A 16,399-nucleotide genomic window follows, 5' to 3' on the forward strand; every position below is an offset into this window, starting at 1 on the left:
ATAATCTTTGCATTATCTCCAGCTTTTAAATATATATAAATATCATAATAACTTCAAGAAAACCCTCATTATTGGTAGTTTTTAATTATATAACTTTTCAAATATATCACTGAGCTAAATGTATTTTTTTCTACTATTAATTTAATTTCTCTCTTTTATTAGTCTATTTTTGTTATAGGAATTAATATGTTTTTTTTAATGATAGGTACTATTTCATTAAATATATTATTCACTCAATTAGAAAATATATATTTTTTCAAATCAGCTATAATATATATTTTTCAAAAACTATAAAAACACATATATTCTTATATTTTTACCAATGTTGTCTACAGACCTTTTATTTTTTTGTAGATTTTTCATTTAATCAAGTAATATATTTTATCTTTTAACTGATTAAATATTCAATATTCTCCATTTGTATAAAATAAAAATGATGCTATTATTAATTGATATAATAGAATTATGTGTCATAAACAAAAACTTATGTGCAAGTTGTAAAACTCACTCACAAGAATCTTCTAAATTCGTATGAATATCAATGTTATTTAATTAAATTTATATAAAACTCACTCACAGGAAGATGAATATGCCAAAGTAAAAAAAATATTGGAAGAGTTGATAGGCCGTTAATATATTTTTGAAGTAGAACTCAATGATTATAACTTTTTTTATGGAAGTTCAAGATTAACTATTACACATGTTCATGAGACATTTTATGTTGAAGAGAGTTGGTATTTACTTAAAAAAATACAAAAAGATAAATAGTTTAATACATTTTATTAAAACTTTTTGTCAATAATTTTTTTAAATAATTGTTTATAATTCAATACTATTACTTATTCAAAATTGTATCGATATCAGCCTTAAAATAATTGAAAGGCACAAATATTTGAAAAGCCATATAGATACTAAAGATTATAATATTATTGAAACTTCTATAAAAAAATGTACACATTAGTAAGTTATCATGCATATTATTTAAATATTTAAAATCATTATTTTTTTAAATAAATAAAACTTATATTAAAATTTCATAAATTTCATAAATCAAGTATTCCAGAAGGAAGATTGGCTTTGAAAGATTGTCCAAATACCATACCAAATGTGGTGAAATTATTGATGAAAGCTTCAGAAAACTGTACTCAGTTTGCATTGTCAATGTTATGGATGCAGGTATGGCCGCAAAACTATTTCTTGTTATACAAAGTGGTTACAATCCTGTTTTAAAGCAACGGTCAGCAGAGTTGTTGATATACACGACCACCATCTTTATCTCCAATTGCAAGCTTACAAGATTAATTCAACGAAGCTAGATAGCAGTTTGTTGATATACAGGACTTTTTCGTTTTTCTTCTTGTCCAATATGACAAATGGGGCAGACGAGCTTCCGGTATTGGAGAACTCAGAAGCGGGGTTTCCGAGGTACCCTTGACTCTTTTGTGCATACTGAAGAATTTCCATCATATTATTGTTTGACATCAAGTAGCATCATAATGTGGATTTGAGCTAATTGGAAGCAGTGTAGTTACCAATCCACTGTCTGTAAGCTCAAGCTTCTGCCAGTATTTCCCAATAATTCCTAGCAAGGTTATGATTCAAACTGTTTGTGTCACTGGTTTCTTTGTTGTTTCAATCCACTAGAGAGATGCAACTGTAAACTCTTAAAATGAGCTGAGTGGGGGTTGGGAAATGGTGATAGAGGGAAATGATATGTTGAGGGGATTCCTGTTAGCATCTGTGTCACTTGTAACTGTAGTTAGTTTTTGTGAGTAGTCCTGTCTCATTGATCCCTAGATTTCCTTCATCTCTGTAAGGTTTTGTGAAAGCTTACATTTATACCTTGGTTGAACTTGAAAGATTTCTTTTGAATCTTAAATCTCAACTTTTCAGGGTTTATAAACCTTCTGGGTTGCTATCAGATAAAACGTCTACAATCTATTTGAATTGCTCAATTGAATCTGCCTGAGTTGAAATATGTTTTTATCTTTACTTTTTGGAAAGAAAATCTGGTGGACTCTTCTCATCATTCAAAATCAAAATGTAGGCTGTAGCTTGAAGGATCTGAAAAGAATTTTCTCTGCAGGTACCAGTGGTAATTGCTGCAAGTCTCCAATATCCACCAGCTGGATCTTCGGCGGAGCAAATGAGTAAGAACAACCTTACCTAGTTTCTTCAATATCAATCAACCTAAACTTGTTAACCATACTATTGGGAAGTATCTTCAACTTCGAGGATTCTTTAAAAATATGGAGTAGGGGATCATGCATGCATAACATTAGAGTGATGAGATCCAAGGTTCCCAAGAGGATGAGGGCCCTGGATTCCACTTTTGTTGTCACCAAATGCGCACTCACAACCCAAGAAACACACTTGTGCGGGGGGAAAAAAAGGAGGTAAATCTTTTCTACCCTAAAAAGTAGAGGTAGCGGGGAAGAAGCCATTTGGTGGCATTGGCAATGTTTCTCAACCAACTTGCCAGCTCAAGCCTAGACTAAAAGAATCTGGTCAAATGCAGTGTTCCCCGTGAATGGGAACTTCAGACTTGGCACTGGGAGTGTGTAATTATTCACTTTTTATTTTCTTGCCTAACTCAATTTAGTTTTATTCATGGACAATAACTACTTATGAAAACAAATATTTTACTTAATTTTTATATTATAATTCATATCAATTGAATCATTTTATTATAAGAATTTGTTAATTTTATCTAATTGTTATTAGACTACACATTGTTTGGAATGCTTGCATGTGAGGAATTATCATTTATTTAAACATGTAAAAGAGATAATTGCACAGATATTGATCGCATTGAAAATGCTACTATCAAAATTCGATTACATGGTTATTGCTGACTCAATAAATACGGATTTTGTGTAAAGTTTGAAACTTTAATATTGCTATTTCAAGAGCATTGTTTGGTTGTTTTGTATTTTAATTATTGTTCCATAACAGACTTCCGCTATTTGAGATAAATCGATTTATAATAGTCCATGGACTAATTATATAATTTGACCCAAAAAAAAAAAAAAAAACTATGAAAAACAGAATAGAATCATCGACAGCAGTGAAAAAGAAAAACAGTAGCAAGCCCTTTTTTTAATACGTGGCAATAACCGTTAGGACATAATTCTAAACACAGACTGTGCTTATAGTGGTCCAAAAACCATATGATCCCCCTCTCTTACAACAAAATCACAAATAAAATAAGCAACCAGCTATCAATCAGTCACTTTCTGAAAAATCCAAAAAGCCCAAAAGGAAAAAAAAAAAATGTCATGGTTAGCTCGTTCGCTAGCGAACTCGCTTCGTCTCGATGACAATGAATCAGCTTCTTCTGGGGATGAAGAAAACGACGTCGTAACGAATGAGTCTCGATCATCGCTTCCTCGGAGGCACAAGATTGAAAACGAAGAAACCATGGCGGAACAACAATCATTGTCCCCCGAGCAACTAGCGGAACTCCAATCGCGTGGCGTCAAAGAAGACCTAACCGAACTCAAACAATCCCTAACACGCCAACTGTGGGGAGTCGCTTCCTTCCTCGCTCCGCCACCTCCTCCTCCTCCTCCCCCGCCTCGTTTTTCGACGCAATTCAATCGCCAATCTAATGATCGATCATTCTCTAATTTGAATCAATCTGAGCCGTCGGATCAATCTCTCTCGGGGGACGAAGAGGATCATTCTGATTCAGCGGCGGTTGGGGGGATTAGGGACGATTTCGCTGAGATCGGTGGAAGGTTGTCGAAGATGGCATCGGATTATTTTCCGTTTGGATCGGGGGAAAATGAGGAAGAAAACGAGATGGAAAATGAAAATGAGGAGGATCGGGAGTTCAATGCGGTTGGGATAACGGATGAGGTGTTGGCGTTTGCTAGGAACATCGCGCATCACCCAGAAACGTGGCTGGATTTCCCTCTTGATCCCGATGAAGACTTGGCTGGTAATTTTATTTTCTTAATTGATCATGATTAATTTGATCTCATTGCGTAGTAATAGAATTTGGTTTTTTTATTTATATCCTCTGCCATGGAATTCTTGCTATAAAGTTCAGTTGTTTAGAGCTCAACCGATCAAAGTGTTTATTTTGTTTGAATTTCAATTAAACACAGAATAGTTTGAATTCTATACCTTTAAATCTATTTAAAAATGCAAAATGCTACCATTATTTTCCTAGGCCATTATGTAAGTCATTGATTCTGTTGTTGAATGTCTTCAAGAATGTTGGATCATAATTCATAAAATAAAGAAGTTTAAATTATTAAAGTAAATGTGGTTAATACACTACGTGCCAGTTCCTGCAGTTACTGCCCTTGACATTGGTTTGAAGTTTTACCATTGTCTAAGTGTATTGTATGCGTCTCTCCTCAAATGATAGGGCTGAAAACTTATTCTTTGTGGAGTTTTGATCAACACCCACCTTCTGTGGTTGAATTTTAGATGCAGATGAATGCTTTATATTATCGTTACTCAATTTAACACATTTTTTATGTATTCTTTGCCTGTTTAGCTAGCTAGTTTTGATTTACAAACTTCAATTTTGGTTGTGATTCCTGTGATTTATTATGTACAGATTTACAAAATGACAATCAGAGTTTGTGCATTTCTGAATTTTCTTTTTCCCCCTTTTGTTGCCTTGTTTTAGATTTTGACATGTCAATTGCCCAACGAGAGCATGCTATGGTTGTTGAATATCTTGCTCCAAGACTGGCAGCTCTGAGAATTGAACTTTGTCCTTGCCATATGAGTGACAGTTACTTTTGGAAAGTTTATTTTGTTCTTCTGCATTCAAGACTTAACAAGAATGATGCAGAGACTCTGTCTACACCTCAGGTTAGCTACTTCTCATAGAAACAAGATCATCGAGGGCCCAAGTATCTTATTACTTTCTGAAGCTTCTTACACTTCTTCTTTCAGAGGAAAGTATTATATTGAGTCCTTATTGAGCGTTCAGTTTAATATCTGTTTCTTTTTTCTTCTTGTATTTTTCCTGTCTCAGATTACAATTTTACATTTTAAAATTTAAACTTTAATCTCAAGTTTTTATACTTCAATCTATATGGGAATGGGAAATTTAAATTTTAATCTTTGAGTTGTAAGGTTTTACTTACAAATCCATCTATGAAACTGGTTTACAATATCATTTCATATAATTTCATGGAATTGATGTTATGTTTTATTAGAATTGTGATCAGGATTTGTTTGCCATAAGTGCAATTTCTATGAGATACTTTATGTCCTTGTTTTTTCACCCTTCATGTTCGGTAGCCGGTAGGTATCAAGCTTATGTGCAGAACAATTTGTTGATTAATTCTCTTGGTATTTAATCTATTGCTGACAGGTAATGGAAACCAGAGCATTGTGGATGAAGGAGCTGCAAAAGCAAATGAAGCCAGAAACTGATTCGTATGGAAGAAGCACTTCCCGCTTAGGAGATAACTCTGGTATTATGCACGAAGATTTTATTCCTTCATCATCCAGTTATTTTACCATTGAGACCATGTCACCTAGGACATATACTTCTGAACCTGCATCCAGCATCACAACAGATTATGAGACTGAGAAGCATCCAGTTGAAAGTACTGAGATGCCATTTGTAGACAAGTCTGTTATTGAGGAAAAACTGGTGTCTAACACTGAGGATAAGCATCATCTGGTTGGTCCATCCTCAAAAATATTGATTCCAACTTTTGAAGATGAAGAGATTGATTGGCCAGAAGTTGATGATTCTGAATTTGGTGGCTACAGTGGGGCTGCAATTTGTGTGGAGAACGAAGAAGATATTTCTTTTAGTGATCTTGAGGACGTCGATGATAGTAGTACCCCCATAAAATCTAAGATAGTTACAAAGTGATTTGAAAGCTCTGTGATTGGATTCAGCTTGGCGTAAGCTCTGCTCATTGGATCAAAGATGGAATCAAAAGGTCATTTAATTTGATGTAAAACCTGGGATTACGGACACCAACAGTATCATGGATGCAGAGGCAACGATTGCAGGTGCTGAAGGTGTGTCGGGAGCGTGTTTGTATATGGTGAGTGATCAATCAAATGTTAAAAATTGCATATGTACAAGGAGTTTGAGTTGAAATGAGAATAGAAGCTTTGACAGCAGCTTTGTCTCAATTTTCTAAAACATTTGTACAGAAAATCTGTTAGTTAAAAAGTCCTTCTTAGAACTTGAGGTTCACCCTGAGATACAGAGGGTATTTTTTAAAATTCTTTCTGCTAAGTTTATGTAATAAGATGAGCTCATGATTCACGAGATTTGATTCTCACATTTTCTACTGTATATTACATGAATTATATATGTAATTAGATCGGTGGAAGGATCATGAGCTTTTTATTCAATTCCGATATCAGAATTATTGGTTCTTGAAATCTGGTTTCCTTTTCTTTTCACATGATTATAAAATCAATTAACCAATATGCTTAAGAAAAGCTCAATATTTATAAAAAAAAAAAAACAAAATATGAAAAGCTCAAGTTGATTAATTATCTACTAATTGAATCAAACGCAAAAAAGGAATTGTTTAAAGAACAAATTGTAAAAGATCAATTATCCAAATCCCTCCAATCAATTCTGATGGTATGTAACATATTTCAAAATTTTCTCTCTAATATTATATATGTAGCCAAATCCCTGTTTCATTAAAAAAGAATCTCAATTTAGCAGACTAAATCATTCACAAAGATTATAGAGATTTATCTAAGATTTTTTTTGTCAGAAAAAATTTATTGAAATAAGAAAAACTTAAAATTTAATTAAAATTTAAAATTTTTATTTAATTTGTATAATCACTTTTAAAAATAACATTTAATAAATATAAAATTTAAATTCCATCGCTTTGTATTCTCATCTCTTTCCATTTGAAAGCTTCTTTGTACTTATTTCCTTATCAGACCAATTATTAAAATTAATGACAGAGAAAAAAAAAAAAAACCAAGTTGTTAGTTGCTACGGTTGGTAAACGCAATGCTGATGCAGCGTCATTTTGTATAAAGAAAGCAAGACCACCGGCTTCTTCGAAAAATCAAGCCAGAGAAACTGGACCTGAAACAACTGGGAAAAACGTAATCGCCCTGTGTTTTAGTCATTTTGGATCTTCTCTACTCCTTTCTTCCTTTCTCTCTTCCCTCTGAAACCAGGTTCGTTTTCTCACCATCCTCCTGCAAATGCAATTTCTCCATAAAAAAGAAAAAAAGAAAAAGAAAAAGAATACCTCCCCCAATTCAACATCAAACTAAAAAAACACTGTTTTATTCACATAACTAACCTCTTTATCTACCCCTTTCTTTGTATCTGCTCTTAAATTCTCTTACCCAAACTATAAATTTCAGGGGTTAATAGCTTCTTTTTTTAGTATTTGAAAACCCCTGGGGTTCTAATTCGTGTAGCTCTTGGGTTTTGTTTTTGGTCAATGGATGTGCAACTGTTGAACAATGCGTTGACTTTTTCACGTAGGAAGAAAAAATGGCTTATTTTGTTAGCTGTATGTGGAGTTTCTGGTTATGGGGTTTACAAGGTGTATAATTTACCCTCTGTGGTGAAGAAAAGGAAGAGGTTTTTGAAGCTCTTTGGAGCCCTGATTTCGTTGGCTGAATTGGTCTCGGATTCGGCTGAGACGATTGATGTTGTATCCAAGGACTTGAGGGAGTTTTTACAATCTGATTCTGATCAAATTCCTAACAGTTTGAAGCAAATTTCAAAGATTGTGAGCTCAGAGGATTTTTCCCAATGTTTAATTAGGGTTACTGAGTCTTTAACAGTTGGGGTTTTAAGAGGGTATAAGTTGGATTCAGGGGATGTGGGTGAATTGGCAACGGGTCCGGGGAATTCCAGCTTTACTGATAGGGTATTGGATAGGGTTTTTTCTAGTGATGGGACTGGTTTTGTATCTGTTGTGGTTGGTAGCTTTGCTAGGAATCTGGTGCTGGGGTTTTACTCAAATGGTGGAGAAATTGATGGGTTGATTGGGAATGGCGGGTCATCTGATATCCCCAAATGGGTTAATGTACTTTACGATGACAAGTGTAAAGAACTAATGGCTGATTGCATACAAAGATTTGTAAGCACAGCCGTTGCAGTTTATCTTGACAAGACTATGGACGTTAATACTTATGATGACATGTTTGCTGGAATGACCAATCCAAAGCATCAAAACAATGTGAGAGACATTTTGGTTTCTGTTTGTAATGGTGCTGTGGCAACTCTAGTGAGAACATCACATCAAGTGTTGACAAGTTCAAACTCGAATTCTAAGTTGAGTTCGGGTTGTTCAATTGTTAATCAGAATGAGGATGCTGGTGGAATGAGAGATGGTTTTGATAAGGAAGTATCTTTAAAAGGAGTGAAAGAGGGGAGCTTATGTGATGGGATTCATAATAATGGTTGGGTTGATAAGGTCTCATCCACATGGGCAGTTCCTAGCAATAGGAAGTTTGTGCTTGATGTGACTGGGAGGGTGACCTTCGAAACAATAAGGTTTATTGTGGAGTTTCTGTTGTGGAAGATTTCAGAGGGTTTGAAAAGAATCATTCTTGTTGTACATGAGGAGGTTGTGGAAAGGGGACTGGATGTTATCAGATTTGTTGGTGCGAAATCTTCCGTTATTGTCACCATTTGTCTTGCTCTGTATTTATATATCCTGGGTGGTAGTAGGGTTCTCTTACCTGCTTGAATAGGTTTGTTCTGTCCTTTAATGGAAATACAATGAAATCTTATAGAAATTGATTATACCAGACGGCCTTGTATGTATATTTCTCTCCTGCAATTAAAATGTATAACTATGCTCGTGTTGTTCATATTTATTATTGGTCTTAGCTTTAGGAATACTTAACTTCCTCCAAATTTATTAGCATTATTATTCAAATGTATACTCTGCTCCTGTTGTATACCACAATTAGTGGTATAAATCCCTCTAAGAGATGGATTGTCTTAGTGATTTAGAAACCAAAGAACATAAAATATTCATTAATGTGCTTTGGGATTAACAATTCCAATATTTCTATCAATTTTTTTGCCATTGTTAATACACTTGTATCATTCAGCATCACATCACACCTTTCGAACTGTGATTTTTCTGAGTTGGAGGGGATTGCTATCCTGATTTAGGTCAGTTCCAGTCATTGCCCCATAGGAGCATCACGTTTTGTTTAGGGAAAGTTTTGCTGATGCCGCAATATGATTCTACAAAATGAGCGGACTATGATAGAGATAATAATCCTAGACGAGATGTCTCTGGCTTTGTAGGATCTAGTAGTAATATTACTAGTATTATCATTTTTCTCAAGTTGGTAGGGATGAACCTGGAAATTGTGTGATTGAGACAATCATCCATACTTCAGATTCTGAGAAGAATGATCGATGATTCTGTGCCATTCAAATTTCAGATGCTGAAACTTTTGGAATGAAAGTGCGTATGGACTATGCAGCCTGGATAGAGGGCTCCTAGTAGGAAATTTACCTGTCGCGAGACTGCCTGCCTGCCATTACCTGAGTGAGTTGACTGTGGAGGTCAACCAACGGCATGATCTTTGTTTTGAAACTTTTGCTTCCTGGCCGAACCTCTACTTTCATCTTTAGCCTCCCCTTCATGGTCAATAAAATGTAAAGCAAATTCTTCCACAACTGATCTTAGTATAAATTATGATCCTTGATTATAATAAGACTTAGATTATATTAAAATAAAAATTGGACCTGTTATTATTTTTATCTACAGGAAGTCCAAGAAAAAGTTCTGAAAACCCAATAGAGGCAGTATCTTTGCCATCTAAGGTTGCAAGAAGCCGGTATATTGATCTCACTAATGGTTGTTAAACATGCATTTACGACATTATCTCAATGTATATATATCAGATTCAATTTGCTCAGGAAAATGACTTTTTTAACAAAAGAATACTCTTCAATTAACACCTGTAAAGGGTGTCAAATTGTCATAACCGTGTTTGACCCTCAGCCTGCCTGTTTCCATATATCTGGTTTGTTGGAAATTGACTGGAAAATTCGTACGTTACATGTGTGAATTGTGCCGCAAATAGTCCTAGTATTTTAAAGAAGCTCCATTGTTTTCAGTGACTGTTTGTGACTATAGTAATTTAACAAATTTTCCTTGTCTCAATTTCCCTTTGGCTTATGTGTATTCTTTTCATTTGAACGATTTTTCAAACTTGTTCAAACTTTTTCTTGGAAAGTATGCATCTGCAAAGAAGTGGATAAACCGGGGCTCACCAATGCAGGTTAAAGCAACTATAAATGCGAACATGACGATAAGCCAAAAAAAAAGAAGCAATTGAATAATTTCTTTTGTAATTATCAATTAAAACTCTCGATCACTGCAGAAACATCCTGACTGTGAAACTGAACCAGCTAAGCCATCTAGACAGTCATGTCAACTTGGCCAGAAAACATAATTTATTTATGGTCTGATGGTTCAATTTGAACTATTGTTTATTTTCTCCTACAACAATTCAACTTCATGGCTTGTGATTCTGAGTATAAATATAATCCACATGAGCAGCAAGGGTTCTTCTCATCAAGCAATCCTCTTCGCCAACTCCATCACAGTTCTCATCAATGTCAACTTTCTCTGCCTCAACTTCCTGCATCAACAAAAACCATTACCCTTATTAATGTTTATCAATATATATAAACCTTGTAAAGGAAATCTTCATTTAGCAACACAAAGAAAACCAAGGATTGGGTTTGGTTAGAAGCGTGGAAAGAAGAAAGGAAATGATACATACCTCGTGTTGGGTTAAGGGTAAAGCAGGCCCGGGTTGAGCAGCATAACTTAGCAGAAAATTGAGGAGAAGGGCAGCAATGAAAAGGGTGCAGAGCTTAGACATTTTCTTTTAAGATTCAGGAAAGAATTTTCAGAGATGCTGGTTAAAGGTTCAAAAAGGATCAATTTATAGAGGAAACAGAAGAGAGAAAGATACCATCTGGTTAGGTGGGGTGGAATTTGGGTGGACTTTAGGCAATTAAATGTGAATCCAAATATGCTTAATTACCTGTATACTTGACTTCAGCAAATCGATTTGCCATCTAAGACTCAATCAGCCATACAAAAAAAGGCAATGGCACAGTCACTGCTCTTCTTCATCTTAATGGATGGGGATATCTTGTAATCCAGGCGTGACTGCCTAAGATCTAATATGTCTTGAACGATTATGACAAAAGCCGGCTACCGTCCTTTGACTGTTCTAAATTTGTCTCATTTAGGGGTATTGGTATCACATCACCAAGGACAAGGCCGGTTCCTTTTGCCGAGGCTCATCCATTTGTAAATCAAAACCGGCGAAGGAAGAGGTAACGGACCAGATACTTCGACAGATGGTTGGCTGCTCCATTGCAGATTGGGATCCAGACCCGGTATCAAGGTGGATGAAGGCTACCCCATCCGCACAAACGGGCTATGCCTTCGGCCATAACCCAACTGTTGTGCTTAGCAGTTAGCATGTAGCATATCATTATGCAGCCGCTATTATGTTTTTGTCACTGGTTTTGGGATTTTGAATTATGTGCCAAAATCTTGTTTATATGACAATTTAATGCAAATAGATTCAAAGGTTTTGCCCAAAATTATAGAGTTTGACTGAAAACCGATGAATTTTTTTGCATAATGTTTCAAATTAAATCTTTACACAAAGCAAAGGTTGTAATTTAGAATATGAAGCCCCAATGCCACATATATAATATAAGTAGGCAGAAATTTGTTTTTGTTTTTGTTTGTTTTTTTTTTCTTGCCAAACGCAGGAAAAAGGTTAAGTCTAGCATGAATTAATGCTGCTTTCCCAACTCCATCTCACTTCTCTATAACACTTAATAAAATTTTTTAGCTGAAGTTTATGAAATTTTTTTATTAAAAATGATCACATAAAAATTTTTTTAAAAAATTAAAACTTATAAAATAATAAATTTTACTGTGAGAAAATAAATAATATGTAAAAATTATTATTTATAATCAAAATTTAATTATTACTTATTCAATAATGAAAATTTTTGTTAAGTTTTTTAGTAAAATATCTATTTAAAATATATCAATTTATTCAAATTGATAAATTTATGAGTCTATAGTAAGTCATTTTAGTTATTGGCGATTTTTTTGTTGACCTTAATATTCATATACATAACTTTATAAAAAATGATACATTTTACACATACTTAAAAAAGCTATATTTTTTAGATTTCAACTTTCAGCTTCAACCACACAATTAATATCTCTCTCTCTCTCTCTCTCTCTCTCTCTTTTTGCAAACCTAAAGTTAGGTTAATTTGTTAATTGTAGATAGGGTTTAATAAAGATGTTGTCAGTCAAAATGGGTAACCTGTGATTAGACTCGTGACTTTTACCTTTGGGTCTCATCATTATCTTCATTTCATCTTTACTTATATTCACAGTCTCTATTCTATACTTGCATTGGTAGATCATATTACACGTATTAATCAACAAACAACCGTGCATGCAGGGCAGGGGCATTCATTAGGACATTGTAATTCCACAAAGGATTAAGGGCATATGTAGAAATTAATACTTATTATTATAGTAAAAATTAAACAACCATAATTCTAGTCTCTTGATAACTTAAGTGACGCCTTGGACTTTAGCCAAACCTCTTTCTCTCTTTCTGTGGCTATTTCAAGGCTTTCATAATACCAAATTCATGGCGTACACTACCTCAAGTACTAGTAGCTTCTCTGGTGTCTTCAATCTTCGATCAAATAACGTTGAGCCTAGGGTGGTGCGGCCCTCATCATCCAGCCATGGCTCAGCAGCTTCTGTGTGTGGAAAGTTTGATGGTGTTGCTATGTGGTTCATCAATGGTGTAGCAACTGCATTCTTTGCATCACTAGAACGATGTTCTTGCATCCGTATAGCCACGAAGGACGACGGCGAGGAAGCAAACGACGTGCCATTGATTCTTAGTGATGGGAACGTGAGGCATGAAGCTGGAACTACAAGCAGGAGGAGGAAGGGGAAAGGAAAGAAAGGAGAAGGAGCATTTCTTGAAGACTAAAGTGTTGGAATTGTCTTTGTTTATTACTTAATTGAGTAAGTTGAAGGGTTTCTTGGATCTGTGAAAGTTTCACTGGGTTTGGCAATGCTAAAACTGCAAAGGAGGTCAAATATTTTTAGTTTTACTTTTGTTTGAATCAGTGATATGAGTATGAAATGGAAAATAAGAAAATTTTTATATGATGTGAAATTTCCAATCTTGCAGTTTTCCCCAAGAAGCTTTCATGCCAATTGTTCAGAATCAGATTTTTTTATAATTACATAAATAATTTTCAAGTGGTTAATTAGAAAGTTTTGCTAGAAACTGACAATATTTTATGAGTTATTCATTGAAGAAAATAATGTGAGTTTCTTTCTTTTTTTTTTCCTTTCATTAATTCAAAAGGAATTGGATCCTCCCTAAGCTCATGCTGCCAAATCATGGCATGAAAATGTTCTGATTCTTCTAAATAATTCCACTTCCTCACTTAAACTCAATACAACCAGCCTGGGCATTTTTTCCCCAAATGTTGTACATTATTACATAATTTTATAGGAGTTTCATTGCAGCAGGTAAATCCCATGATTAATAAAGAATTAAATAGTTAAGATTCAAGGCCAAAATTTGGCTCTGGCTGTATATTATCAATGTTTAACTTTACAGAACATTTTCTATCTTTAGCTTTTTTCCCTTTCATGTATATAAAATTTTTTGGCATTCGAAATTATTAAGACTTGATCGTTGGTTATTGAAATTAAAATTTGAGTACTTCAATGATAAATCACACGATTGTTGATCATGTATATGAAATTTGGTAGTGCTTAATACAGTACAATTTCTTCCTCTTATGAATGGAATTATGTACTTTGGTCAGCTTAATCTGCAACGTCAGTACTTCTCATTATTCAACCCTATCTAGCTTTATTGAACACATAGCTATAACACTCATTTACAAAAGCATGCTCCGCTGATAGTTAATTTTGTAGAAAAATCCAAAGAGTAAAACAGGAACAAAAGGTGGTGCTTTAAATATTCAAAAACGACTTGGGTCCATGATTTTGAATGATGTTGACATTTTTGGGGTATATATGTATCATGATGCTTGTTGGACTTGCTTTTGTTTTATCTTTTATCCTAACTCTAGCTTGGAATCCAAAGATTGAATTTTTTTTTTTAACATAAAAATTCATATTTTCCCATTCCCTTCACCTATATTTCGTTGATCAAAAATATAATTTTCAAATAAAAAATTAATCCAATTAATTATATAATCATATTTACATAATAATATTTCACATATTTTAAATTTAAATTTTAACATTTATATATAATCTTTTCTTATTTTCACAGCACAATTTTTTTTATAAAAAAAATTTAGTACAATTTTCTAAAAAAAAAGAAGCTAATAAATTATGGATGGTAACGAGTCGGGTTAGAGTAGATTTTTGCTCATCCTGAACTTGACCCGATTTTATAATTATATAATTCGTATTCGTATCCAATCCAAAATTCTTTTAATTTTTTTTATCCGAACCCGATTCAAATCCAACATTATATAAATCGTACCTGATCTGATTCGATTCGAAATTAATAAAATATTTTTTAAAAAAATATAAAATATTATTTTTAAAATATAAATATATATAAATTAAAAAATTAAAAAATAATTTTTTATATAATATCAGATCGAATCAAATCAAATTTATCTAAAATTTGAATCTGATTTTCATTTATTAATATTCGATCTGATCTGAAATTTAATTTTTAAAAATAAAAATTAATCTTATAAAATCAAATTAAATCGAAACATATTGATTTCAGATTGAACTGTCAATTTTATTAATAACGCAAAACCTAAGAGAAAAAAACAAGAATCAAAGTTGCGTGATTAAAAAGACACAGTAATAATTTAAAATTTTCATGGTGATGGGTTAAATCAATCCCCACCGAATATTGTTCCTAGTCGTTTTTAACCTTTAATTTAGCTTTAACTTGATTATCCACCATTTTGGTTATGCGTGCTATTGTTCAGTCTCCAATCCAAACGCATGATTGAGAATCATTCTAGTTCTAGATTAGATATTTTGTTCCCCGGGTTGGCAGCGCAATAGATTTCAATTTGATTTAATTTTATAAGAACGATTTTTATTTTAATCGAATTTTAGATCGGATCAAGTATTAATAAATGAAAATTAAGTTCAAATTTTAGGTAGATTCAATATGATATTATATAAAATATTATTTTTTAATTTTTTTAATTATATATATTTATATATTTATATTTAAAAAATAATATTTTATTAATTTCGAGTCGAATCAAATTAGGTATGATTTATACAATATAAGATTCAGGTAAAAAAATTTAAAAAAATTTCGAATCGAATATGAATTTTATGATTATAAAATCAGATCGAGTTCGAAACGAGCAAAAACTCATTCCGATCCGTTATCATCCTTATCCCATATGTTGTGCAGAGAAAATGTACTCTTTATTTATTCTTTTTGAATTGTGTAGCTTTTAAAGTACTTTGCAAAATTTCAATTCAAGAAAAAATGGTAATATTCTTTTATGAAATTAAAAGTATAAAAAAAATTATTGAATTAAATTACACATATAAATTAACTAATAAATCAACAGATAATTGAATAAATTAAATTAAAATCACGTATCATATGTTTTGAATTTAAGACTTTAAAATTTTGAATTCTTCTTATTATCAATAAACCAAAGTCTCGTCTGCAAGAAAATTTGATATTTAAAACTTCACACCCATACTAAGCACAACCCATTTCATCAACACTTCCACTGTTAATTATGCATTGTCATAATACAAAAGAAGATATTTCACAATCTTTAAATTTCATGTTTAATTCATAAAAAATGATATTAAAAATTAATTATTATAGTTATAATTTTTAATTATTTACGAAGTTTTACAAAATTTTTTATTATGTAAAAATTTATTTAGTAATAAATATTAAATAATTCAATTTGGAATTAAATCATAAGCAAATTTCGTTTCTTTGTTGTGGGCTATTTGAGTTATTTACGGACTGAAGTCCAATTATCGGTTTAGGCCCAAAATCTACTATAAAAGAATTCAATATTGGGTTTAAGGGCTCAGGAAAGATCCATTATGCATTAAACGACACCGTCTGATTCCTCCAAGCTGGCACCCAGATTTTACCTTATTTTCAATTTTCTTTTGCGTTTAAACCGATTTTTTTTTTTTTTTTATCAATTCCTCCGTTCAAGGAGCATTTGAGGGGTTTCGGACTGAGCTCAGTTGTTCCTAAAGCAGCTGCTGTTGCGTCTGTGGCAGCAACTGTAAATGCTAATCTGTTCTTTATGTTACTTCATTGGATCAGATTCTTTTTACATTAATTCCTAATATAAATGAAC

At 32.9% G+C, this 16,399-nt stretch overlaps 3 protein-coding genes and 1 pseudogene across 3 annotated transcripts; 3 read left to right on the plus strand and 1 right to left on the minus strand.

Moving 5' to 3' along the window:
• Window positions 1-3,145: 3,145 nt before the first annotated feature.
• Window positions 3,146-6,378, plus strand: LOC111315469 (uncharacterized). The gene is made up of 3 exons (XM_022917191.2): window positions 3,146-3,943; window positions 4,646-4,833; window positions 5,342-6,378. Exons 1-3 carry the CDS (start codon window positions 3,274-3,276, stop codon window positions 5,852-5,854), a joined length of 1,371 nt encoding a protein of 456 aa, XP_022772926.2. The 5' UTR covers window positions 3,146-3,273; the 3' UTR covers window positions 5,855-6,378.
• A 481-nt stretch (window positions 6,379-6,859) lies between these two features.
• On the plus strand, window positions 6,860-9,783 carry LOC111314894 (protein PHLOEM PROTEIN 2-LIKE A10 pseudogene; annotated as a pseudogene).
• A 484-nt stretch (window positions 9,784-10,267) lies between these two features.
• On the minus strand, window positions 10,268-11,129 carry LOC111314895 (phytosulfokines-like). Its single transcript, XM_022916512.2, has 2 exons — window positions 10,744-11,129; window positions 10,268-10,599 (listed from the first exon to the last, which is right to left on the minus strand). Exons 1-2 carry the CDS (start codon window positions 10,843-10,845, stop codon window positions 10,474-10,476), a joined length of 228 nt encoding a protein of 75 aa, XP_022772247.1. The 5' UTR covers window positions 10,846-11,129; the 3' UTR covers window positions 10,268-10,473.
• Window positions 11,130-12,515: 1,386 nt separating this feature from the next.
• Window positions 12,516-13,400, plus strand: LOC149513050 (uncharacterized). Its single transcript, XM_089749540.1, has one exon. The coding sequence runs from the start codon at window positions 12,664-12,666 to the stop codon at window positions 13,015-13,017; it is 354 nt and encodes a 117-aa protein (XP_089605666.1). The 5' UTR covers window positions 12,516-12,663; the 3' UTR covers window positions 13,018-13,400.
• Window positions 13,401-16,399: the final 2,999 nt, after the last annotated feature.

Source organism: Durio zibethinus, chromosome 20 (genome assembly GCF_047325235.1).
Source record: "Durio zibethinus cultivar Kanyao isolate XHJ-2024 chromosome 20, ASM4732523v1, whole genome shotgun sequence".
Classification (NCBI taxonomy): Eukaryota; Viridiplantae; Streptophyta; class Magnoliopsida; order Malvales; family Malvaceae; genus Durio; species Durio zibethinus.